General features: G+C 57.0%; 2 protein-coding genes across 2 annotated transcripts in view; one reads left to right on the top strand and one right to left on the bottom strand.

Moving 5' to 3' along the window:
• Positions 1–3,728: 3,728 nt before the first annotated feature.
• On the bottom strand, positions 3,729–24,773 carry BCAP31 (B cell receptor associated protein 31). The gene is made up of 7 exons (XM_007957169.2): positions 24,682–24,773; positions 22,888–22,988; positions 18,852–18,999; positions 6,151–6,286; positions 5,269–5,392; positions 4,385–4,485; positions 3,729–3,767 (listed from the first exon to the last, which is right to left on the bottom strand). Exons 1-7 carry the CDS (start codon positions 24,771–24,773, stop codon positions 3,729–3,731), a joined length of 741 nt encoding a protein of 246 aa, XP_007955360.1.
• Positions 24,774–24,926: 153 nt separating this feature from the next.
• Positions 24,927–25,848, top strand: part of ABCD1 (ATP binding cassette subfamily D member 1) — a 23,652-nt gene continuing 22,730 nt past the window's right edge. Inside the window, exons 1-2 of the mRNA XM_007957199.1 lie at positions 24,927–25,250; positions 25,365–25,843. Coding sequence (XP_007955390.1) covers positions 24,927–25,250; positions 25,365–25,843 — 803 coding nt within the window. The remainder of the gene's footprint in view (positions 25,251–25,364; positions 25,844–25,848) is intronic.

The raw sequence follows: 25,848 nt of genomic DNA, 5'->3' as shown, positions 1-25,848 counted from the left end.
CCCACAAGTCGTGGGGTGAGAGCGTGCGGCCTTCAGTCACGCGGGATGTGGGCTGCTCACCTGGTGTGCCCAGCCTTGCCCACGCCCTGCTCCCTGGGCCAGGCTAGGATGGCAGGGACCCGAGGCGGGCACAGCCCAGGAAAGGGGTCCTGCACGTGGCTCACGCCTCCCAGCTTAAGGTTGATGCACTGTCCACATCTCAAGTCTTCCACCGAGCAGCTTTAACCCACGGCTGTGTGACCTCGAAGCCCAGACAGCTGAGTGGACCCCAGAAGGGCCTTCCCCACACCCTGACATAGGTGGAGGGCGGCCCTCGGGGACGTTGTGACTGTGCTAAAAAGCCACTGCAAACATAGCAATAAAAACATGTCATTTTCCAAAGCGGCTCCCGCTTCTGCCTCATCTGCCCTGGGGGGTGGAGGTGGGGGTGGGGTGGTGCAGGAGGTAAGGGGCGGAGACCCCCCAGTCGAGCAGCTTCACCCAGCAAGGGTTTGAGGTTCTCTGCGCCCCGCACTGTCTCCGAACGGGGGCAGAGGCGGAACGAGGCAGATGGGTAGCCTTTTCCCCGTGGAGCTGACACACTTGGGGAGCTAAGGATGAAAGTGTGCTGGAGAAGCACAACTCAAGCAGCGAAGGGTGGGAGTGAGGTCCCTGGAGCTGAAGTTTTCACAGGGTTGCCCGAAGACGGCGTCACCGGAAAGGTGACCTTTGAGGTCCAAAGGAGGTGAGGACTCGGGCCAGGCAGGTGCCCGGGGAAGGGGTCAGTGAGGAGGCTACAGCAACCCCCAGGGGAAGGGTGGTGGTTGCCTGGCCCAGGGTGGCAGCAGTGTGGGTGATGGGCAACCTTCACAGCAGGGTTGTGTTTGGAAGGCGGAGTCCACGGGAGTTGGGGGTGAACGGGGTGCAGGACTGCGAGAGGGGTCAAGGATGACCCCCAGAGACTTGGCCTGCGCGTCAGGCAGGATGGAGTTGCCAGGTGCTGCGATGGGGAGACGACGAGGTTGGAGTGGGCAGGTCGGGCAGACGTCTGTTGGCAGTTGAGTAGGAGAACCCTGCAGCCCTGGGAAGAAGTCTGGGCCGGAGACGGCACCGGGCAAGTTGTTGGCACATGCTGAGACGTGCGCTTGGTGAGCTCACCAGGGAGGTGGAGCGGAGGCAGAAGACAGATTGTCCAGCGAGCAGGGAAGGAGGCCGAGAGGGGGGTGGCGTCCCGGAACGCGCATGAGGCCGGGAGCTGAGCTGTCGGGGGGCCGCTGCGGGGTCAGGTACCAGGAGGCCTGGGAATGCTCGCTGGTTTCGCAGCAAGATGGCGGCGGCCTGGGTGAGAGTGGTTTGGGTGGAGGAGGGGAATGGAGAGGCAGGTCCTGATGAATGGGATTCGGAGAGAAGGAGGGAGAGTCACTGGACGTGATGAATGCAGACCAGTGTTGAGGGCAGGGCTCCAGTGACCAGCGGAAGGTGGCCTGGGCTGAGTGCACTCCACCCAGACTGGCAGGCAGGAGGCGTGGGCACAGGGTGCGGGCGGAGGCTGCGAGGCTGATAGAACCCACAAGGTGCTTGCGTTAATACCAACAGGGAAAAGTTCTCTCTTCCCGCGGCCCTTGCAACCCCATCGGTTTCTCCAACCTCAGGCTCCCGCTCCCCTCGGCCCATCTCCTTGCTGCCGCTACCGGTGTTCTCCCGGGCTGCCTCCGTTTTCCCCACCCCGCCAACTCTCTGCAGCTTCACCTCCCTCCAGGCCGCTCACTCCCAAACCTCTGGCCCGGCCCTCAGCTGCCAACAGCCTTCCCAGCTGCAGCACACACGCCCCGGCCCGTTCCCCGACCGACCCCTCTTCCCACGCTCACCTGCTCCCATGGCCGCCCACCCACTGGGCAGGGCCTGACGCCATCCTCCCCGCACCCCACCAAGCCCCGTGATTCCCATGCCTGGGCCTGCCACTGAGGTCATCTCCTGCCTGGACTAGAGCGCCCCTCGCCTCCTTTCCACCAGGCCCTGGATGAAGACGCCGTGGGACGCCGTGGGAGGGAGAGCAAGCGTCCCGGGGTGGCAGCAACGGACCCACCCTGAGGAGCCGCAGGCGTCTCGGCTTAGCCAGCAGACAGCCACCGAGCCCGTACAGCTGTGGGCCCGCTCCCATGGTCAGTGCTTAGGACAGAGAATGGGAACCAGGTTCCCACAGCTCGGCTGAGCAGGCAGCCCTGGGCGGGTGGCCGTCGGGCACACTGAGGACCAGGGCAAAGGCAGCATGTGGCCGTGGCAGGTGAGCCCGGGTGATGCGGAGAACAGGGCTGGAGACTGGTTGCTTCCAGGGCACAAAGCCCTCATCCCCGAGGGCACGGTTCCCTGTCCCTCTTCCATCCCCTGACCCGGGGAGCTCAGGGGTCGGGCCCAGACGGGCCAGGGAAGGGTTGAGAGCACCAAGAATGGCAACAGGCTTTCTGCTGACGAAGTCGGCCAGCGGCCCGTGGACTTTAGCCTGCGGGAGCCAGGGCCCACTTCCTGGAAGGCTTGGCGCCGCTGCCCTGCCCGCCTGGAGGCCATATGTGTTGGTGAGCTCCGCAGACAGGATCTAGTGGATTGGTTGGAAAAGGGTGGGACTCCCTGAAGAAATGCTAGAGAAAGCAGCTCACCAGTCTAGACAAGGCAGCGTGCGTGACTGTCCACCCACAGGAGCTCTGCCAGCTCCGACATCCTTAGAGGGTCCCCCAAGGCCTCCAAGGCCCTGGACACCAAGCAGGGTAGCAGCAGAGAGCAGGGTGAGCATCGTGCTGGGGCCGGGGACTGTTTTAGCCCCAGCTCCTGCAGGTGACCAGCAGCCTCAACTCCAAGGCCCAGCGCCCTAGGCCTGGCTCCATGGAGGCCAGCCTGCTGAAGCTGGCCTGGGGCTGGGGACAGGGAGGTGGGCTTTAGGGCCAAGCCCGGTCCACGGGCTGGACCAGCAGAGGGAGCCCTGACCTGTTTGGAGCCCCTCTCAGCAGCTCTGCTCTGCCCAGCCCCCTGGCCAGTTCACGGTCATGGCCAAGGACAAGCCTTCTTTCAAGTTGCATTAGTCAGAGGTCATCCTGTAAACCTTCAAGAGGGGGTGGGGCAGGGAGTGACTGGTGGCACTCTGCCAAGTTCTCTCTGTCCCTGCCAGTTTACCTGTGTTTCACCAGCGCCCCCCCCCTCCAGCTGCCAACCCCCAGGACACTGACAAGCAGACACTCCCCAGGCTGCTGTAAAATGGGGCCCCACCCCGCCGCTGGTATGGGGAAGGAGTGGAGCCCTCACCTAGAGCTGGCTCCCTAGAAACCCCCAAGGGCAAATTTTGGGGCCTCAGGAAAGTAGCTGCCCCACGCCCTCCTGAGTCGGCTTCTGAGGGGGAGGGAAAGCCTCCAGAAACAGCACACGTTTGCATCATAACAACCTTTATTGCCCAAGAACGGCACCTGCTACGCCCCCCCCAGGCGCACAGGGGGCTAACAAGGGGGAGCAGCCCCAACCCAGGCTGACCACAATGGTCCCACCTCCTTAGGAAACGGACGATGGGGCGGCCAAAGCACAATCACTGGGAATTTGTGGAAACCAGGCCCCTGTTGGAGAAGGGGCGGGGGGGGGGGCGGAGAACAAGCGAGGGAGGTGGTGTCCAGGGAGGCGGGAGGCAGTGAACTGAGGTACTGCATGCACGTGCTGGCGCCAGGGGGAAGCCGGCTGTGCGCGGGGACGCCACAGCGCCGCGCCGCGCCTCACTCGTCCTTCTTGTCCGTGGGTCCACTGACTGCCGCCTGGAGAGGGACAGAGGGCAGTGAGCAGTGAGCTGGCAGTGGGCACCCCGCGACTCCCACCTCCAGCCTCCGAGGCCTAGCCTGGTTCCTGGGGCCCTCGGTGACAGGTGTCCAAGTGAGCAAAGGTGCCAGGGTGGGACTGTCCACCTTTGTTCCCACGCTAATTAAGGGCAGCTGGAGGAGGGCTGCCAGGAACCTTCCCCAACACCCCTCCCGGCAGCCCGCATGCCATGACAAGCACTGCACCCAAACCCCTTCGGAAGCTGTGTCGGCTCCTCCCAACTCCACCTTCTTCAAGTGCCTCGAGACTCGAGTCCCACCCCCATGAGCCTGCCCTGTTCCTAGGGGTGTCACACCCCCTTGGGGCTGGGCCCCTGCTGCCTATCTCCTACAGCACCCAGGCAAGCTATGAGAAAGTGGGCACCTGCCACTCGCCCCCAACTTTAAGTGCCTCCCCAGCAAGCCTGTGAACCCCAAGGCAGCAAAAAGCAGGGCAGGGGCGCTGCTCCGCTGAAGCTCAGGCTAAGGGCCCACTAGGGATGCGGGACCGCCCCCTCTGTCAGACACTGGTGGGGGCCGCCCCGAGTCTGGGGGCCTGGCAGAGCTGACGCACGGACCTGCAGCTTGGCATGCTCCTCCAACAGGCGGTCGTACTCCTTGGTCAGGCCCTCCGACTGCTTCCGCATGGCCAGGACCTCGTTCTCCGCCTTCTCCAGTTCTGAATGATGCAAACCAGGACAAGACAGGACAGTCAGGGAGCATTCTGAACAGGACTCTGGCCAAGCACCGCCTGACCCCAGCTCGAGGGCTCACCCCAAACAGCCGGATGGAGCAACACCAGAGAGGACCCCTCACCCTGACAGTGAAGGACAGCAAGGGGCTGGCCCCAGGGCTCACTTCAAGGCAAAGCAGCCTGCTAGGTTTAGGGGTGAGAGGGGGAGGCAAGGAGCAAAATCTCCCATCAGACCAAGCTCCTGGTGGCCCTGGGGCCAATGCAGAGCCGGGGGTGGGGGGTGGGGGGTGGGGGTGGCGAGGCCTCAGCCCCACTGCAGCGTACAATGCTTGGACCCAGTCCACCTGAGGGCTGGTTTAGATTTTCAAAAACAACAACAACAAAAAAAAAACCCAAAACCACCAACCAAAAGAACAGCCCTGAATTCCCGTCCACACCCTCCCTGAAGTTCCCGTCTTGGCTGGAGCCTCTCCTGAGGCCCTGGCCTCATCTCACAAGAGTCCCCACCGTGCACTGCTGCAGCACCCCAGGGAGCAGAGGCGCTGACGCCCGTGGAGGCCAGGCAGGGCTGCACTGGGTGGGGCGGGCATGTCTGTGTCGGGCCCGGAGGCTCGGGTGCGACAGGCGCGTTTGCACCCAGCTGAGGCCCGGCCAGTGGCTGTCCTGCGCAGCGTGAGTTTTGTCATTAAAAATACTTTGGCAAGGAGAGGCGGCACCAGCCCAGGGAGGCTCCGGACTCGGGGGTGGGGAACACTGGAGGCCGCTCACTTTGCCTGCTGTCGGCCAGCTCCTCCTCCAGCTTCTTCAGATCCGCCCTCAGGCTCCTGTTCTCTTCCCCCACCTTCCCCTCAGTGTCTCCGGCTTGCAACTTGCCTCGGTCAACACCAGCTTCCTAGGAAAAAAGCCAAGGCCCGGGTTACTCAAGAGGGACGGCGAGGCTCCAGCCCCTACCCCCCGCCACGAGGCTGCCCTGGGCATCTGCTCCTTCAGAACATCAGCACAGCGCTGGCTCCTTCCAGGTCACCCATCAAAGGCCAGGGCTTGGCTGCCTGCTGAGGGCATGGGAAGGGCCCGCGGGCCACCTGGCCCAGCTCACAGGCTACACGGCCTCCCTCCTCCCTAGCAAGCGCTCCCCGGCACCTGGACTTCCCCATCCAAGTGCACCTGGGGGTCTCTGCCAGGGGCCCCAACCAACCAGCCCCGCCCCCCGTCCTGCTCCCCGGCTCCAGCAGCAGCTCACTCTTGCCCTCCAACCTGACCCCAGCCTGGAGGAGAGCCCCCAGAGCCCACCCCCATCTCCCCCCAGGCCGGGCTCCTCTGATGAGCAGAGCAGACCCCAGCAGGCCAGCCTGTGTACGAACGCAGAGCCCCCACTGGAGTCGTGGGCACAAAGGCCAGCTGAGCACAAGTGCCCCTCCCCCACTCAGACCCACCGCGTGTCCGCCCCAGGCCACCTGCCCACGTGCTTCCTCCCAGCTCTTCCACCAGCCAGCCCTCAACAGCCTTGGAACCCAGCAGACTAACTCCAAGTCTGGCCCCAGACCATTTCCAGGTCGGAGGGCATGAGGACGGGCTGTGGGCCCCACGCCCTGGAGCTGGCTGTCACAGGGTCCTGGCGGCCTGGGATGCTGAGGGGGCGGGCAGACGTACCTTCTTCAGCTGCTCGTTCTCCTCCATGTACTTCTTGGCTGCCTCGCTAGCACTCTCTGCCTGCTTTTTAAAGGCTTCGTTGGAGGCCAGCAGTGTGGCCTGCTGGGAGATGAGAGTCACCAGGCGGCGAAGCAGACTGCAAATGTTCATGAAATGAGCACAGGGAGATAAAGACAGAAGGAAGTCGCCAGTGGAAACCGCTGTGGGCCTTCTCCGCCCTGTGCCTGCCCCCAGCCACTGGGCCCTGTGCCCCCAGTCTGGCGATGTAAGAAAAGGGAAGGGACCACTCTTGCCTACCAGTGCCCTTCCCACATGTGCTCCTACAGGGCACTGCTGGAACACGCCTGCCATCTGCCAGAGCCCAAGCACAGGGCCCAGGGAAGGAAGTGTTGGAGCCCAGGAGCCCCTCCGAGGTCGAAACCAGGCACAAGGCACTAACAGTTGGCAACTAGGGGCAGATTCTGGTCCCCAAGTAGAGGGAACGGACTACTCTATTTTCCGAAACACAGATCCCGAGACGTCAGCTAGCAGAAAAAGGAGGGAAGGACTCCCTTCATTCCTTGCGAACGGCCCCCGAGGAGCCCGAGCACGCCTGGGAAAAGGATGGCAGGCTGCAGAGGAGCCGCAGGCCAGCCAGGAGGCTGAGAAGGCAAGCTCCGTGCGACGGCCCAGGGAAGAAGGGGAAACCCCGCTTGGTCCTGGACGCTTAAAAAAGGAAGTGCTTGCTCAGAAGAGACCATGTGGCTCTCAACAGCTGGCTCTCAAGCCAGTCCCTCCTGGTGACCACCAGGCTCTCCCACAGGCTCTGGACACCCATACCAGCAGCTCAGGCCATCAGAGAATGGCCAAGGCCACCAGCAGGCTCCACCTCCTGGCCTCGGCGTCCCCCGCAAGGCCCTGCTGAGGCTGCTCCACTGATGAGCACCTCCACCTCTGACCGTGGAAGCCCACTGGTCCCTCCTGGTTTGGGGCACAGCCCCAGACCCTGGCAGCGTAGACCCAGTCAGGCAGCTGGTTCCTGGCAGGAGAGGAGAGTTTCCAGTGACATGTGCTCGCTAAAATTAGTGTCCAGGAACCTCGTGGCCGAGGGCTCAGGTTTCCCTCCCAGCTTGGCCAGCCCACCGGCCTGCCCCCCACTGGGCTGGCGCCCTGGAGGTGGAGGGAACTACCAGCTGCCCCAGAAGCCAGTGAAGAAGTCAGCCTGACTCACGCTGGCCTGGCTGGAAGTCACTAGAGGGGGTCTATTAAGAAAAGCTAGTATGACTGCGCCCAAATATCCCAGAATGAGTCCTCTGGCTGTGAGCAAGGGTGGGGAAGGCCATGGATGCCACCTAGTGGCAGTTGGCAAAGACTAGCAAGGGTTGGCAGCAGCCACAGTGAGCGAGCAAGAGAGGCTAGGCTCAGGGCCTTCCCAGCCCTTGCCTGGACAGCTATGAAGACCAAGAGGTGCCAAGCCCGGGGTGGGGCCCACACACTCAGTCCAGTAAGACACACCCAGCGTCCTCAGGAAAGCCGGGCCCTGGTCAGCCCTCCAGTCCTCCTGTAAAGCACCCCCAGGCTATGGGGAGAGTCATACCTCAGGTTGCAGCCACCAGAAGGGTATGTCCCCAACTCGAGGAACCTTCTAAAGGCCTTGGGCCAGCTTCCTCCTCTCCACATGCCCCCCACCACTGTCAGCCTCCACTGCCCTCAGGGCAGAACAGGTATTTCCCATCTTCTCCTTTCACACCACCCACCCCAAACCCACGCCTCCTGTAGTCACTGCTCCCTCCGCTGGCCCTCTCCCTGAAGACCTCAATGAACTTAAGCACAAGTCCCATATCCTCGCCGCTCCCAGCAAAGCCTCAACGTACCAGCAAGGCCGGGACTGCTCAGGATTGACTGCAAAACCAGCAGCAGCCTGCAGCACATGAGGCTGCAAGCAACCCCCCACCTCTGTGCTATTCTTCCTCCTCACTCCTGAGCTCACTTTACCCCCAGACTTAGACCCACTGATGGCCCTTCAGACTCACCGCCCCCTCCCAACCACCTTCCTCAAACTCCCCACTGTGGTGGAGCCCTCTTGGCGCCCTTTCTCTGGCTGGTCCCATCCATCCAACTCCCCAGGGACAGAGACCAGGCTGGACACACGGACATGCACCAACTTCTAGGAATGGCACAGGACTGGTCGTCTTGCTCCTGCACTTCACTGCTCTACCCTTGACCTTCCCAGTCCTGTTCCCAGAAGAACTGTTCTGAGATCACTGTGGACAGAAGGTGAGAATCTCAGAGCCAAGGGCACTCCTGAGGGAGAGGCACGCTGATGAAGGGGCTGCGGCCTTGAGCTGTCATCCACTCCCATGGGCTTGATTCAGCCTGGTCTGAGCTCAGCTTCCCCGGCATCTGGGCAACCAGAAAAGTCAGGAGAGCCTCCCTGTGACCCGGGTGCACTAGGCTGCCCCCTCCCTAGCAACTTAGGAGGAAGTGGGAAAACGCAAGGAGGGGCCGGCCAAGTTCCTCTCTGAATATTCCAGGCTTACGGTGACCCGCCCCCTGTCGGCCCTACCCATGGCCACTGACCCACACCCCCCACTCTAGGTGAGCTAGCACCTCTAGGCAGCAGATCTAATTGTGGGGCCAGGGAGGGAAGTGAGGCCCTTAACACCTCCAGCTCCTCCAGCCCGGTGCCTCAGAGCCACAGCGCCACCTGCTGAGGCGCCTGGCCTATTACAGCCACCAGAGGCTGGGTATATGGGTACCCCCAGCTACCAGAAGACACAAGGTGGGCCCTCTCAGCAAAGAACCCAAGGCCAGGGGCCCCTGAGAAGGCCTGGGGCTTGACCGTGACCCAATCTAGGAAACTCCCACCCTGAAAATAGGAACAGCAAAGTGAGATCAAAGGTGGTCGCCCAGGGCTGCCCCAAGGAGCTCTTCCCACGGACACTCAAGTGTCTTCCACCAAGCAGCTCTAAGCCACAGCTGTGTCACTGATCGCAGCCTCTAGACACAGAAAGTTCTAGAAAATGGGGGTGGAGTCTCTGGGGGAGGTGGGGAAGTAGGCCACATGCAAGTGAGGCGGCCTTGTAGCAACCCTGCCTGCCCAGGCCAGACCCTGCAGCTATGGGGAGGGGAGGAGGGAGGCAGGGCAGAGACAGGGGAGCAGAGGTTATGAGCTGTTTGGGAGGTTACTTTGCCCAAGACCAGCCACCTGAGGGCAGGTTTGTAACGTGGGGCAGAGGCAACTGGATGAGGCCAGACAGCCTGGCAGAGACTTGGACAACTGCTGGGTCCCCCGACTCCAGGGACGCCAATCCAGAGGTAGGGGGAGGGGCCCACTGCCCTGAGAACCACCGGGCATACGGCCTGGGAGCCCATCACACCATCCTCGAGTCCTCACAACCAGTGACACCTGACCCGGGCAGCGAGGGCTCCGCACGGTCCAACCTGCTGCCAGTCGCACGGGAAGTCCTACTGGGCAGCCCTGCCTCCCATGCTCGGCTTCACCTCTGACCTCTTCCTTCAGGGCCGCAGTGGTGGATGTCAAGCCTACAGGGCACGGGCCCTTAGACTCATGTACCCCTGCAGGGGTAGTGTCCTGCCCCAAGCAGAGGAGGGACGTAAAGGAAGAGAACTTGGGACCCCAATTAAGCAGCTGACCAGATTATCTGCTCTGAAAGCAACTGCCCCCTGTTCTGCTGGGTCACATGGGTCCTGCCCCCCTCGAGGAGGCCTGTGCCCAGCTGAATGGCAGATGTAGCACCCAGCCCACCGAGCTGGCTGCAGTGACCTTGGTCTGGGGACTAGAAATCAACAGAGCTACTGAAAAGGCTCTCAGCCAATGCCTAGATCTGAAGGGCCACTATCCTGCTAGCACTCTCAGGAAGTCGGGGCAGCCAGTACCTATCAGTCACACAGCACAGAGTACAGAAGGAGCTGTGGTGGTGCAGTGGTTAAGGCATTCGGCTGTTAACCAAAAGGGCAGTGGTTCAAATCCACTAGTCACTCTAAAAAACAGTCTCCTTCAATAAAGATTTACAACCTTGGAAACCCTCTGTGGGGGTCACTCACTATGAGTCAGAAGAGCCTTGATGGCAGTGAGTTTGGTTTTTGATGTATATCTGGCAGTTCAAATCCACCATCCACTCCTCAGAAGGAAGACTGGGCAATCTATTTCCATACTGCCTTGGACGTTTCCAAGGAGGGATCACTGTGAGTCAAATCGACTTGATGGCAGTGAGTTTGGTTTTTTTTTTTTTTTTTAGTACCTGTATGGTAACATTCATACGCTATGACACGTTACGTCTTATATACACACACATAACATATGCATCTGTAACACACACCATACGACGGATGTGCATATGATGTATGTACACATACACACACACACATATCTATACAGTCCAAGCACAAAGATAGTCCCGAACCCTCCGCATGGCCTCCTACGGCAGGGCACCAATTCCATCTGACTGGCGGAGGGGAGGGCAGCCGCTCTAGATTCCTCAGTTGCCTTACTTAGATACTGGCTTAAATAAACAGTCAAAAGGGGGGAAAAAAAAAGCAGCACCCACATAAGCCAGCCAGGCAGTGCACACACCCTGACCATTTCATGACATTGAGGAATAACCGGGAACTTTTTCCAGGCAACATGGCGTCCTGCCTGTGACTCTGGTACATGACACACTGAAACGTGACTTCACCCAGAAGCCCAGGATTTGCTCCCCAATCATCCCGAGCTGGGATCGTGGGGTGAGGGGCACAGAGGAAGCTAGTTCGATGCCTGCCTCCACCTGTGTTGCACAGACCAGGCTGCAGGCTGCCCCTGGGTGATTCTAGTGGGCTCTGCAAGGAAAGGGCTGGCCCTCCTCAGCTCTCCATGGACCTAGAAGGCCAGGCCCTTTTGAGACCCTATGCTGGCGCAGGGTCACCCTTGTGTAGGGCGTTCTTCCTCCAGGACAGCCCTTCCCTCACCCCGCCGGCCCCATTTCAATGTCAGCTCCTGCCAACCTCACCGCACTAACAGCAGCCAGCCTGCAGGAAACCTCACCCCCTGATACCAGGTCTGGGCCCTGACACCCTCTCTGCGCCTGTTTACCCAAGTGGAAAAAAAATCCCACATAACCCTGTGACTGACAGAGATGAGTGCCAGCCCGATGTGCATGGCCCCAGTCCTCAGAGACCAGTGCTTAGGTACCCTGGGCTTCCAAGGACAGCCCCCTGGGCCACCCAGCAGCGGGGCTGGCCCCTCAGAGAGGCACTGGGGGGAAGCACAACTGCTCGAGGCTCTCCCGGGGCTGCCAGGCAGGAGGGTTCAGGCAGGAAGGGTCTGGGGTCAACTCCTCCTAGTGGGGCTCTGAAGCCACTGGAAGCAGGGGGCATGGCCAGTTTCCTGGCCAACAAGTGGGAGTGAGCAAGGCTGGTGGCAGGAAGGCCACCACAGGGGTCCGTGGATGATGCTGGTGCACCAAATATGGCGAAGACTCTCAATAACGAGAAAGAGAGGCTTAGGAAACAGAATCATAGGACCGGAGGTCATGTAAGGGCTCTGGTGGCACAGTGATTACAGCACTCGGCTGCTAACTGAAAGGTCAGTGGTTGGAACCCCCCAGCCGCTGAGCAAAGATGAAGCGTCTGCTTCCGCGAAGATTCTGACTCGCAGCAGCCCCCACTGGGTTTCCAAGGCAGCGCAGCTTTACAGAAGTGGACCGCCTTCGCAGGGCAGTCCTCCTGTCCTACAGGGTGGCGATGAGTCCGAACCGACTCAAAGGCAATGCGTACAGCTAGAGGTCACAGGGGACAAGAGAAGGGCAGAGAAGAGGGTCCCCTGGCTTCGGGCTTGGTGACCAGCAGCCCTCCACTGCCCCACCCCCAGTGGCAGGCCGAAGGCTGGGGTGGAGCTAAGCCGACAGTGACAAGCAGAGGCAAGGGAGCAGCTTCAGCCCCCCAGCGAGGCAGTGCAGCTGAGCCGCTGGAGATGGACGCTCCAGTCCCAGGCCTGGGGTCACGTGCCGCTCCACACTCAGCAAGTACTCCAAGCCCTGTGCTCCGGAAGAAGGCGTTATGGAACGAAATGGTCAATTCAAGGCTCCCGGGGGGTTTCATGTCCACGTAAGGCTGCCCTGTGACCTAGTTAACTATAGTCAACTCCCTGGTCAGGCTACCAGCGTCTCTCACGACAGAGACCTTGAACTTGGTCTCCCTTCTCCTGGGCTCTCCTGTTCTGCTTCAACCCAGCACTGTGGCCAGCACATATCGAACCACAGCCCTGCACACCTGCATACCTGGAAGCTACACGGCCAGTCACGTGCAAACCCTTCCACCTGCTTCCCCAGACACTCGACTCACCTGCCCTACTCCTCCCCAACCCTGCTGCCCTTCCCCAAACTCCCCTGGTACCGTCTCATGTTCTTGTTCTCACTAAACCAGTTCCTGCCATTGAAAACATGTGCCAACATGGAAGAGAAAAGGACAGCCACAAGCATACAGAACCTTCAAGAAGCGTTGGGGGGCCTGAAGAAAGCTGACCTGGGAGGAAGGGCCTTTCCACGGTTTATGAGATCAGAACAAAGGGGGCACACACACGACACCTAACACACAGGGCCTAGCCCCAGAGAGAGGTTCAGGAGAAGCCAGGGGAAAATGCAGGGTACTTACTGAAGGGAGGGAGAAGCTGGACCCCTTTTTTAGGAAGCCCTGTGTTTTGTTGGGGGAAGAATGCAGGCGTTGGGATCAGTTTCTCCCTTCTGCCAGTTTCTAGCTCTGTGAACTTGGGGAGGTCCTGTTTCCCTGAAGTGCAACATCTTCTAGTAAACATTAGGATGGGACATGGATGCTCCCAACCAGTGCTGTGGAAATCCTGCCTGACTCCTAGAAACCTTACAGGACAGGGTCGAACTGCCACAGAGGATCTCCTCGGCTGCACTCTCCAGGAGAGCAGACTGCCAGGTCTTTCTGCAGAGCTACTGGGGGTCCACATCGCTGAGCTTTCTGGTTGGGAGCCGAGTGCTTAACTGCTGCACTACCAGAGCCCCTTCATTCAACAAGTGGCAGCTGCTACTCCACAGCCCCAAGGCAGCCAGCTTTTCCTTCCGTTAAGCCCTGTCTTCTGTGACGACGACGACAACCAGTGCATCTTGAGGCACACTAACTGCGCTTAACTAAAGGGACCAAGAGACCAGTCTCGTTAGATAAAGCCAAGAGCGCAAAGAACGCATGGGGAAGTCGATTTTAGCTTTATGACCAAGCTACACCTGCCAAAAGCCAGGGAATTGCCATGAAGAAAAGGAGCCCTGGGTCTGGTCTAGTCAGGTTGACCAAGACACCCATTCCAAATCACCTGGTATTCAAATAAGGGACCAGAACTGGGTGTGAGTTGGCGTGGCCACTTAGGAGCTAGGCAACGGGGCTTGTCAGTGGCTTCTCTCCTCCATGGGTGAGGCACCATCTGAGGATAGAGGGCTGAGATGCTCCTCACTGCTTTCCTGAGAACTCAGTCACTCAAAGCGCACGCACGCACACACACACACACAGGGGAGCAAATTCAGGGCCAAGTGTGAGCGACTCAAAGCTCAGAGCCGGCAAAGCAGAAGCATTAGCCTGAGTGAGCTACGCTTGAACTCTGAGCCTATGCACTGCTGTCTCCCCCGGCGTCCCGGGCAGCCCTCTCGACCTCCACACTGGGTGTACGGGCTAGTCATGTGTGGGGTCTTCCCCAACTAGGACACCTTGACCTATGACAGCCCAGCAGTAGGTCTTGGGGACAACCGATGCTCACATATTAGTTGAGCTGAAACCCTGAGTGGGACAATTCTCAGAAAACAATCAAATCTGACCCACAGAGAAAGGGGGAAACATCGCTCATTCTTCCACATGCACAACACACGTGTGATGCAACAGTTAGGGGTTCAGATAAAAAACATGTATAGCATGTACGAGGGGCACATGATCGAGAACATGTAGGAAAAAACTAGCCAGTGTCTTAGGGCAGACAGTACACGTGCACGTGGGCAGATGAGAGAAAGCCATTGGCAAAGAGAAAGTCGTCTTCAAAAACCAAGAGTAGACAGAACGCGGTGTCTGAGACCCCATCCAGATGAGCGAGGGCTGTGTATGCGTGTTCCCAGGTACTGTCCATATGTCTAGGTACCAGGCCTGGACAAACCATGCCAGGAAGTGAAACCCCACTGACTGATGCAGCCTGAAGCTGCTGGCAATCTCCACCGCGCACAGGAGTCACCCAGGGTCTTGTCAAATGCTGGGTCTCCCGTAGCAGGTAAGGGCCAGCCTGAGACTGTACTTCCCAAGCTCACAGGTACCGTCAAGCTGTGGGTCTACAGGCCACACTTTGAGCAGCAAGGCACTAGGGGACCAGGACACTGCCGATCCATTTTTAATTATTAAAAAGGAAAAAAAAAAATCTAATGTATGGTGAGGACAAACTGGAAGCCAAAGAATGTGTGACCTTCTTTCAACAGGAAAACCTTAGAAATGGCCATGCATCCATTCACAAGAAATCAGTTCCACAGATGATGATCCCCCAGACAACCGTGAAGAACAAGTGAGACCGGTAAGAGTAACCTAGAAAAATCACGGATATACACTGTTGGGGGAAAAAGGCAAATCAAAGGCAAGTGAACAAAGAGGTACACAGGCATGTAAGAAAATCATTCCAAAAAACAGAAACATACAGTTATTCCTGGAAGCCATCTCTGAGGATGGGAATACAGGGTGGTCACTCTCTGCACTGGCCATTCTGATCTTAGTTAAAGTTTGGGGGCTTTATCTTACAATGAAGGAGTATCACTTTTGTAATCGGAAAACGTACTTCTTTTTCAAGTGTTTTCTCAAGTCACATACGGGAACAAAGCCTGGAACAGAGCAAGGCCAGGATCACGGAACCTGTTGCCAGAATACATCACCCAAAATGTTCTTCCTGGGATAAAGGCAGCTGAGTGGAACACGGAGAGGGGCTGCAGCACTACAAGGTTCTTACGGGCAAGATGGAGAAATGAGAGATCTGGGGCTGCCTCAACAACTCGACCAGGAGATTAATGCAGCCACTCACATCTTGTTTAAAAACCAAGGAAGTCAGGGCTGCTGTGCTTGACACATGGCTGGATGATAAAAGTGGGCACAAGAGATGATGGTGTTGCACTGAAGAACAGATTGGGACAACAGGCCACAATCAATTTATTGCTGCTAGCCTCCACCACTTTGGGAATGACGGCTATAAATGGGAGACATTTTTATTTGAAGCCACCCATTTAGGCTAAAAAAGGAACTCTGGTGGTGTAGTGCCTAAGGCATCTGACTGCTAACCAGAAGGTCGGTGGTTCAAACCCACCAGCCACTCCGCAGAGGGAAGACAGTTCAATCTATTTCCATTAAAGATTTACCAACTTAGAAATGCAATGGGGGTCGCTTTGAGTTGGAATCAACCCCATGGCAGTGGGTTTTTATTTTTTTTTTTGGTTTAATAGGTCAAAAGTGACACTGCACCCTGTCTTGTGCCCTGACTGCAGTGGTACTGCAAGACTGTATTTGTTGAGAACTCTAGCACAACGGGTTGGCAACCTTCCCACTGTGGAGATCAAGAAGCCCAAGTGCAAGAGCCATCCCAGAGCACCGTGGCCTCGCAGCAGTGAGTAACCGCACAGGACAGGCGCAAGCTGAGCACACGTGCCTCTGACATGCCTGGCACACCCCAAGCAGCACAGCGAGGGAACAGCCACCTGTGGCACCTGACCCGTCAGTGTTCTGACAGCAGAGGTTGGGGACACAGGCAGGAGAGGTAGGGACTCGAATGCCACGGTCAGGAGGGAAGCAGTGGTCTAGCTGCTACCACCCCGAATGAAGCAAATCTCCAATCGTGGGACCCCAACCCAGTCCTTCAGGTGATGGACAGTGAGCCAGTGGGCCTGGCACCTCCCCCTCTCCAGGGACCTAGCCTTCTCTGAGGCCCCTGAAACAGCCGTCGTTTCCCCAGCTATCCTACCCTCACTCTGAGCGGCACTAAGCTACCTTCTGTATCTTCCTGAGCAGCCGTTTTGCCTCGTCTTCCCTGCCTGCTCTTACCTGCATGAACCTACGTGCACGAGGTAAGCATGTTCGTGGCTCATCAGTCATCTACACAGCTATGGATTCTGAATGGCAGCCAACCTTCGGGCTCTTCCACCTTGCTGTCGTTTCTCCAGGCACTTGGTCTCCATGACCAGCACTCTCATTCCAATAAACACTGAGCAGGCTGATGGGGAACAGCAAGACTGCGTGGCCTCTTCAGACTAACCTGATCTGTGCAGCAACCTTCTTTGAATGCAGCCGCTCGTGTGACTTAGGGCCACACCTAACTCACCAGCACCCTGCCCAACCTCATCTACAAGAACGTCATTGGAAATGGCAAACTTTTTTTAAAATCTTCCTTTGATGCTTCCTGCATCATTCAACATTCTGCCCATAGAATCCTTCAACACTGCAACGTGAGGCTTGAATTCCCTCTTCAGCTCGCCCAGCTCAAGCAGTGCTGAGCGTGGTCTGCCCCCGGCCTCCCAACTCCAGGTCCTTGCACACCTCATCACAACACTTCAGCTGGTCCTCGTGAGCCACCCTCATCTTGGCATGTCTTCCTTTTGTTTAAGCCATTCTCAAGAGCAAGCCCTAGAGTCTCCTCCGACATCCGCCTTGGTCTCCTCCAAACTGGTCAATGATTTGCTGGAAGTCCATGCAGCCTAGGTCTCTAGCATTTCTTCCATCTACCGCTCTGATAACCTTGCCCAAAAAAGGAAGCTGGGGGGGAGGGGACAGACGATGATGACGACACAGCTGTAACTCGTTCTCTAGGAACTCAGTGGTTGCAAATGAGCCTTCCCTCTTAGAAGCTATTCTTTCTAGAACATGACTGCAGATCAAAGCTAACTCCTGGTCTACTTATTTCCTCGCCTACCTCTCCTCCCTTTGGAAATTGGGGAGTCTGCTGTCTGTGGGCTCCCAGCATCTCCCCCACTCTCTGCAGTTGCTCAAGGACCAGCAATCGCGACTGCAGGTCTCCACTCTGGCTGCCAGCAACTCACTCTGAGAAGCTGGGCACCTGGGAGCCACTCACCTCCCCAGCTTTCTCTGACCCACCCTGTTCCTTGACTTTCCACCTTCTGTTTCCTGGGGTGACGCAGACACATAAAGGTGACAAGCCTTTGTCCAGTCCCAATGAGCTGCAAAGTGCACAACTCAACACAGGCTCTTCCCTCCCGCACCAGCCACGAAGCTCAACCTGCTTCTCTGCCCCCGGCCTTCCTCTGCTTTCTTCCCTCCTGGCACTCAGCGCACCCAGCATCCCCCCAATGTGCCTCCCTTCTGCTATCAAGACCACAAAAAGCAAACGCCTCTTTTGCAGGGCTTCCTAAAGCCCTAAAAAGTACGTCTGTGTGCTCCCAGCCTTTCATCTTCCTGACTTCGGCACTAACTTATGACTTATCAACTGGAAAGGTGCCTTTTCCAGCGCTATGGCCCCCACCACCCACACACATGGCCCAGCTTTAACCGAGAGTCCAAGCTCACCTGAGCAACTAAGCATAAGCATTCTTTCAGAAAACTGGAGACCCAGTCAGGCGGCCACCCTTAGGCTCAGGGGATGAGGCTGCAGCAGGGACACAGGGTGGGAGGGTCTTTTAGGCACAAAACAAAGTGGGCAGTTGCCATTCGTGACTCCAGCCCATCAAGTGGCTCCTTAGCAGTGGACCCCAGAGTAAGCCCTGCCCAGGACCTCTGCAAGCCCTTAGCCTCAGCTGTATGGCTGCTGCTCAGCCAGCTAGAAACCAGAGACTGGGCAAGTCTAGTGGGTCAGCACACCAACGTAAAGCAGAAGCCAACAGGACCCGGGGTCACCCAAGGCTTTACGTTAGTCTCGTCAGGCCCAACTCACCACCTTGACCCCATTCTAGGTATTCAGTCTTACCCAACACCAGAAACACTCTGGCAACTGTGCAGCACAACGTGTACCTGTCTACAGACTTGCATCTGGACATTCCCCAGAGCAGAGACAGGTCTTAGTACCTTCGTGTCATTTTGCCCACTATGCTCAGGTCAGGTAGTCCCTTACAACATACTCGAGTTAGGACAAGCTGTGTTTCTGACCGTCCATTTTCCATCTGAGTACATCTTATTGTTAGTCATGTGTATGACATACAACCCTGCAGCATGTAACTTGTTGTGTGATCATCCTCAGACATTCACTGGCAGGTATTCGACGTTGTGACTTATAAAGATGCCAACGACAAAAGGCATTCATGACAAAAAGCAAACAAAAATGAGCTATGTGACTTACATCAGGACCAACTTATAACAGTCATCAGAACAGAGTGCTGCCAAAAGCTGGGAACTAACTGTAGTCATTTGTCCCCCTTTAAGCTGGGCTCCAGAGGCCTTTCTCCGGCGGGAGGGGGGTGGGATGGGGATGGGGACGGGGACGACGACTCCCAAGCCCTTGTCATTTATCTACATAGCAATGGAGCAGGCCGGTGAGACATCTACCTTCAAAGGCATGTGGTGCGCTACAGCGGAGCCCGAGCCCAGGCCTTCACCCTCAGCCACTGTGCACGCTGCCCCTGGGGAAAACTGTGCAGGTCCCTTCAACTTGCAGAGGGCCTCCGTCTTGGGGCCACAGAGCAGGGAGAGCCATGTGTCCCTTCCTGCCAGCCCAGGTTTCCTTCCCCAGGCCCTGCCCCACTCACAAGGACAGCAGCAAGGAGAAGCCAGCGATGTAGAGGTTCCGCTGAGCGCGGAACAGCTTCATGTGGAAGTGCTCCATGGCCCCAGGGTTGTTCTGGAGGTTCACCTTCTCCGTCACGTCATCATACTTCCAGATCTCACGAAGGGCATCTGTGTGGAGCCAAGGAAAAGAGGGATGAGCATTACCTCCCCTGCGGGCAAACCCAGGCTGCAAAGACAATGCCAGCCTGAAGCCTCACCTCCCTCCAATCACAAGTTGCCCACCTCTACCCTCTGGCCCACACACCGGGGCCGGCTGGAAGCCCTGCCCCTCACAACTCCGCTCTTCTTTGCTCACCTCGGTCCCCGTCCCATTCTACCCAGACCAGCTTGCTAGATGCCTCAGGACAGTAAGAGTCCGAGGCATAGCTGGCCACAGGGGCAGCTCCCTTTTCCTAGGGGCCCCCCAACCACGTCTTAGTCTGGTTGTATCGAGTAGGGCCCTTAGCCACCCCACAGAGAGACCCAATGTCCTGTCAACGAGGGTGGCTGACTGCTGAGGAAACGCCTGCAGCCCAGGCGTCCAGACACAGAGACTGCCTCATGAAGATGCCAGTGTTTCTAAGCTTTCGAACAGCGTTTTGAAAAACTGTATACAAGTTGTTTTTTGTGAGTACAAAAGGCACCTGTGCTTATCATAAGGTCAAGTACACCACCAACGGAGAAAGTTGAAAGAAGCATCCTACACTATCCTCTCCGACAGTGTCTACAGCTAAGCTCGAATTGCCTGTGCGAGCCAGCTTCCCAATTGCTTTCTTTATTCTACGCACCATCTCTGAGATGATCTTAATGATGTGCTTGTTGTCCTTCTGTCCCAAAGTCCATGAAAGCAGAGATCATTCTGCAAACTCTCCAGGGCCTAGCACAGCTCTGGGTGCACAGTGGGCATGTGAAGAATTGTTGGATAAACGAACAAGCCTCTGTTCCTAAGAGCACCACTGTCGGACGCATCATGCTGGGGTTTGTAACACCTAGTCCTCGGTCTCCAACACGAAAATGGAATCCTATCACGCCAACTCCCGAGACACTTTCTAAAGCCAGTACATCAACATCTATGTAAAGAAGGCTCTTTATGGGCCCTCACGTGAGAGGGAAAAGCCATGGCTCTACGGGCCTCTCTACGGAGGGCGTTGTCAACCCTGCAGCAGAAACGAACACTCGCCAACCCTGTTGGCAGGCCCATCACCTAGTATATCGCTGGAAGGCAAGTTAGCAAGACCTATTATGAAGTTTAAAATCGTCATGCCCTCTGATCAAACAGCTTCACCTCTAGTACTTGATGCTACAGACACAGTTATGTAAGTGGGCATCGGGGTGAGGCCATCCATACAGGGACTTCCTTACAGAATAACTACAGGAAATATGACGAGAACTCCACAAAAGGTGAGACTGGTGCAAAAAGGTGTCAGAGATACAATGAATGACACACAGAACTCCACTACAATAGACGTGGAACCAGAAGCAAGACGTCAGCACAGAGAAGGCCCTGGTGGGAGTTCCTGTGGCACACACAGGGATGAACGGGGACGCAGAAGTCCTGGTGGTGCAAACAATTAAGCACTCAGCTGCTAACTGAAAGGTTGGAGGTTCAAGCCCACCTAGAGGTTCTTCAGAAGACAGGCCTGGTGATCTGCTTCCAACAAATCAGCCACTAAAATCGCACCGAGCACAGTTATACTCCGACATACGTTACGACTGTTACAGATCTAAGTTGATTCCAAAACACCTGCTTTAACTTTCTAAATTCAATTTCTAAATTTTTTAAAAATAAATACATGTTATTTTTCTAACCACAAAAACAAGATTTGAAAAATGTTTTCTTCCAACTGTACTCAGGAATCTCAACCCCCTAAGAACTGCCTGGAGCCTTGGTGGTGCAGTGGTTAAGTGCTTGGCTGTGAACCAAAAGGTCAGCAGTTCAAACCTACCTGCTGCTCTGTAAGAGAAAGATGAGGCCGTCTGTCTCCCTAAAGATTGACAGCCTTGGAGACCTTGTGGGCAGTTCCACTCTGTCCTCTACGGGTGCTGTTGAGTTGGAATCAACTCCACAGCAGTGGGTTTGGTTTGGGCTTTGCTTCCGTGAAGACCGACAGCCTATGGGGCAGTTCCACTCTGTCCTCTAGGGGCGCTGTGAGTTAGAATCAACTTGACAGCAATGAGTTTTAAGGACCATCTAGACTGATGGCTACTTCACTGCTAACCAGAGGGCTGGTAGTTCAAACCAGCTACTCCTTGGAAGGAAGGTTGGGCAATCTACTTCCATAGCGATACCACCTTGGAAACCCAAGGAGGGGCTGCTATGAGTCGGGTTTGACTTGACGGCACGTAATAAGAAGAGTGATGACACAAGTGGACAAGGGGTGGGGACATCCAGCACTAGAGACCCAGGCACACAACACAACAGGGCCCTCTATTTCACTACTCTGCCTGAGGTCAACAGACTCTGGATGCCTCATCACCCATGCTCGTGGCTAGTTTGGACCCAGGCCCTCCCCAACAAACGTTCAGGCTCCGCCCAGTTATTCTCACACTTGTATTTGTAGAGGGCTCTTCAGCCTTCTCTGCATTACCCTTCACATGGAGGTAGAAAGCAGCCAGTCATCACAGTCACATCTAGAACTTCAAGCAATTCCCTGACCCCCTTTGCCGACTACTGTGGTTCTGCCAGGCTCTCCAGGACAGCCCACCAAGCTCTCTGAAGCACCAACCCAGGCGGCAGGAACAAGAAATGTTCATTTGGGTTTTGGAAGGGGCAAGACATTGAGTGAATCGTCCTCAGCCTCATCCCACCCTTCCCTGATTCCTGCCCCACCATAAGACCCAAAGCAAAAGTCCACAAGATTCAAGAGTTCTGGGGCCTGGCTTTTCATGGATCTCAGCCCCAGGGGTGACCCACAAAGTCCCTATCCCTCCTGGCTCAGAGGCTGGTTACAGAGAGACCCCTAATTCGAAAGAGCTACCGGAGGAGCCTCTCCAAGTATTTCCAGAACACACAGGCATGTGAGCACTGGCATCCATCCTTGGTGGCCAGAACTGCTAGGCCACACCTGGGCAGTTCAGAGGCAGTCCTGCCTGAACACATCCGGCAGGCCTGAGACAGGGGAGGCCAGGTGCCTAATGCTGCCGCTAGTGGGTGGGGCTTTGCACCATTCCCTGAAGCAAGGCTCACTCCCCACCCGTCCCTGCCACGCTTGTGCTGCAGGTTCAGGCAGGGGGCTTCCGGCAGAAGAGGAGCGCTATGTGCCGAAGCAGGCAGCACAGCCCTGACAGGCCAGTCCTCCAGCAGAGACACGGCCAAACGTGCTACACTCTAAGCAGGGGGCGTTCCTGATCGTGGAGCAAAATAACTAACCTTTACCCACCAGACAGGCTTGCTTGAGTCCTCATCTTCACCACCGCCACATCTCCACATGTTCTCCTTCCGGTTTAGTGCCATCCAGGCCCTACTGCCCCTCCCCCTCAGATCCTCAGACCAGGTCATCTTCCAAGCCCTGAGTTGTAGACAATTCAACACAGCTTTATAGACCCTCAGAGCAGGAAGGACTCTGGGAGACCTACTAACCTAACCAGATCCTGAGCAGTCTAGGATGTGTCCCTCAAGACATGCTCCCAGATGACCATCTCCCCTCCTTCTCCTGCAGGCAGCCAGCAGGGCTTCCCTTCCCAACTGAGCTTGTGCGGAGGGAGGAGACAAGCACTGCCAGTGCCAATCAGACCCAGGTCATGGGCCATTTAGCTTTTCTTGCTTTCAGCAATGTGAGATGCTCATCCTAGGGCATAAAGAGACGGCCTGGACTAACAAGCTCATCCCACTGCTGGAGGTGTCACTTAGGGTAAGGCACTGCTGACAGCAGCACTGTTTCACGGACGAAGAGAGCCTCTTAACCAAGTCAGAAAAGCCCAACATGGCCCAGGGCTCTGCAGTGGGTTTCAACTCAGTGGTGGAAGTTATAGCCAAGACTTTAGGTCAGATGGCATCCTCAGCTACAGCTCACTCACCAACGACCAGCAGCACGAGGATGACAATGAGAACCACGAAAAAGGTGTTGCCATATGTCACTACCAACTCCACTAGGCGGGACTTGAAAATCTTCTGCCATCTGTGGAGGAGAAAACAAAACGGGTCAGGGCTGAAGAGAAAGTACACGCCCTGGGAGCCAGTTCCATCGTGCCCGCCCGCATCCCTTCCAGATGAAAACCGGTCTCTGCTGCTGCCAAGCTGTGCCTATGACACCAGGGCAAGAGGGTGAACGAAATCAAAAGATGCCTGCTCATGGGCAGAAATGACTCGGAGCGCACATTCCTAAAGAACAAGAGCTTACTCTTCCTGCATCATATCCCCACTTCTTGTTGTATCAAAAGCTCCCTCTCGGCATTATGGAAGTTGTTCTTCCACATGACCAACCTCGTTTCATCTCCACCTCCATCACCCTAGGACTATTACAGAACAAATCCCAGATGACCCACATTTTTATTCATAAATACATTGGTACAGACCCCTACTTTGGTCATGTTGTCAGAAGAGACCAGTCTTTGGAGAAGTATATCACGCTGGGGAAAGCAGAGGATCAGTGGTGAGAAAAGGGAAGACCCTCAATGAGATTCTCTCAATGAGATGGACTGACACAGCGGCTGCAACAATGGGCTCAAGCATACCAATGATTGTGAGAATGCCACAGGACTGGGCAGTGTTTTGTTCTGTTGTACCCAGGGTCGCTAGGAGTCGGAATCGACTCCACCGCACCTACCAACAGACCACTAAAAGGTAAGACCTTTTAGAAATAATGAAGGTAATCACAGCACCATGACCAGACGTCAAGAAAATCAGCAATGATCTCTTGACATCAGAGCCAGAGTCCAGTTTCTAACTGTGGCAACTTTCTGAACATGTAGTTTGCTGGTGTGACTCAGGACACAGCAAGGCTCTAATCCTGCATTTATCTGGTAAATGTCTTAAATCTTTCCTGTTCTAAAAGGTCCCCCTTCCCTGTCTGGTTTCCTTTTCCAATTTATTTTTGGAAGAAATGAGGTTATTTGCCTTACAAAGTTTCTCAGATTGCGGCTCCGATGGATTCCTGTCGGCTGCGTTTCTCCTCAACGACAGGAGAGGAGAGTAGTTGTGGGTTTGGTTTCTGGCAAGACTCTGCTCTGGTGGGTTGGACACTCCCCAGCGTGGCACATCAGGAGTCTGTGCCTTTCACTAAAACAGTTTGTTTAAAAAACAACCAACCCACCCACCTAGGGAAACTCAACCTTATTCATAATGTCTTAACTTCAGCGAGGATGATATGTTCCTGTATTACATAAAACCAAAAAACTCATCCAGGATGAACTTTCACCAGGTCCTCTGTCCATTCAAAGGGAAGTCAGCTTCAGGCTGAGTAATGCTCATGGGGCAATGCTAGGGAGACCAGTTAGGAGGACAGAAGTCACCAACGCAGCAGCAACGTGACCCTGTGGTGCAAATCTTCAGGATGCCAACAGCCCTGTCCCACAGCCCTGGGACCCCAGGGTAGGGAGGCGGGTGTGACTCCCAGAGTCCTAACTAGAGACCAGTGGTCTTTTCTTTGGGGCTCTGAAGATCAGAAAGCAGAGTACCCAGGAAAGGAACTCAGCCAGGCGTGACCAAGCAGAACAGCCCCCTGGTGGAGGGCCTGTGATGCTAAGCACAGCCTCTGCCACCCGCAGCCCGGACAAGTTCTACCTGTTCCTGCCTGCTCCCAGCTCCAAGGCCCACCAACTGTACACAGAAGCCAGCGGGCCCGGGCCCAGGCCCGGCTCCCCAGACCCTACCTTTTTGGAGAAATGAAGGGAATGCAGAGCAGCAGCACAGCAAAGACCTCCGCGTACAGGAAGGTGGCAACGGTGGTCCACTGCAGACTCATCCTCCGTGGCCAGACAGTTCCCAGCAGCGAGCACGCCTCCTGGCACCACAGAGGCAGAGAGTGGGGCGGTGGCTACAGGAGCTCCGGTGCCCTGAGAGGTGGGGCAGCCACCCTGACCCGGGCCCCCTTCTTGGTGACTGCTGGCCCAAACAGATGCATCTCTGGGGGAACTCCCAGCCCTTAGGCCTCTCTGCCCTGAGGCAAAGGCCTCAAGTTGCAACAGAGCGCTTGCTAGGCCAGGGACCTGCTCAGACGCCATCTGACGTGCCCCCTCTTCCAACCAAGCGGGGCTTTCTCCAAAGCGGGGAGGCGGCGCCCCGCCCCCCCCCCCGCCACCTCGGGGAGCCCGGAGGCCCTACCCCCAACCCTTCCAACGGGCCCAGAGAAACCCAGCAGCCCTCCCTGAGGCTGCAGCAGGGGCCGCAGAGGGAGGCCAAGGCAAAACCAGCCTTCCGGCGGCGGCTGCGGCCCCGAGAGGCCTGGAGCAGTCGGGGTGCCTCAAACAAGGCCACAAGAGCGACTCCTAGAGGACAGGAGGCAGGGCCAAGGGAAAACGGAGTGCTCCACTGAGCACTTCAGGGCCCCATCCAGAGAAAGTTCGAGAAAAATCAGTCTTCTAGGAAACCAGAGGTGCCCTTCCTGGCAACCAGACCAGTAACCCCGGCCTCACCCACCGCAAGCTCGAGGCCCTTCCCGCTCGGGCCGGGCTGCCTCCTGCGGCTCCCGACGTGGCCCAGGCCCCGCACGACCGCCCCGCCGACTCGGGACCTCAACCCGCTCGCGGCTCCACCTCGCACCCTGCCAGCTCCTCTGGAAGGCTCGCCGCCCGCGCACACCCCGGGCTGGGCTCCGCCCGCAGACGAAGCCCCGCCGCCCGACTCCCGAGCCCGGCGCTCTGGCTCTCCTGCCGCACTGGCGGAGCGCCCCTCAGTCGCGGCCCTTTCCCGGCTAGCAGCCCCACCGCTCCCGTCCAGGGGCCTGAGGCCCTCGGCACGCAGGCCGCTCACCGAGCTTCCCACAGGCAAAGCGCACGCACCGCCGCTGCCGCCGCCAAACTCTCCCACCACAGCGTCGG

This window comes from Orycteropus afer, unplaced genomic scaffold (assembly GCF_000298275.1).
Source record: "Orycteropus afer afer isolate SDZICR_OR568_19922 unplaced genomic scaffold, OryAfe1.0 scaffold00713, whole genome shotgun sequence".
Taxonomy (NCBI): Eukaryota; Metazoa; Chordata; class Mammalia; order Tubulidentata; family Orycteropodidae; genus Orycteropus; species Orycteropus afer.
This window is presented reverse-complemented; position numbering and strand designations above follow the sequence as displayed.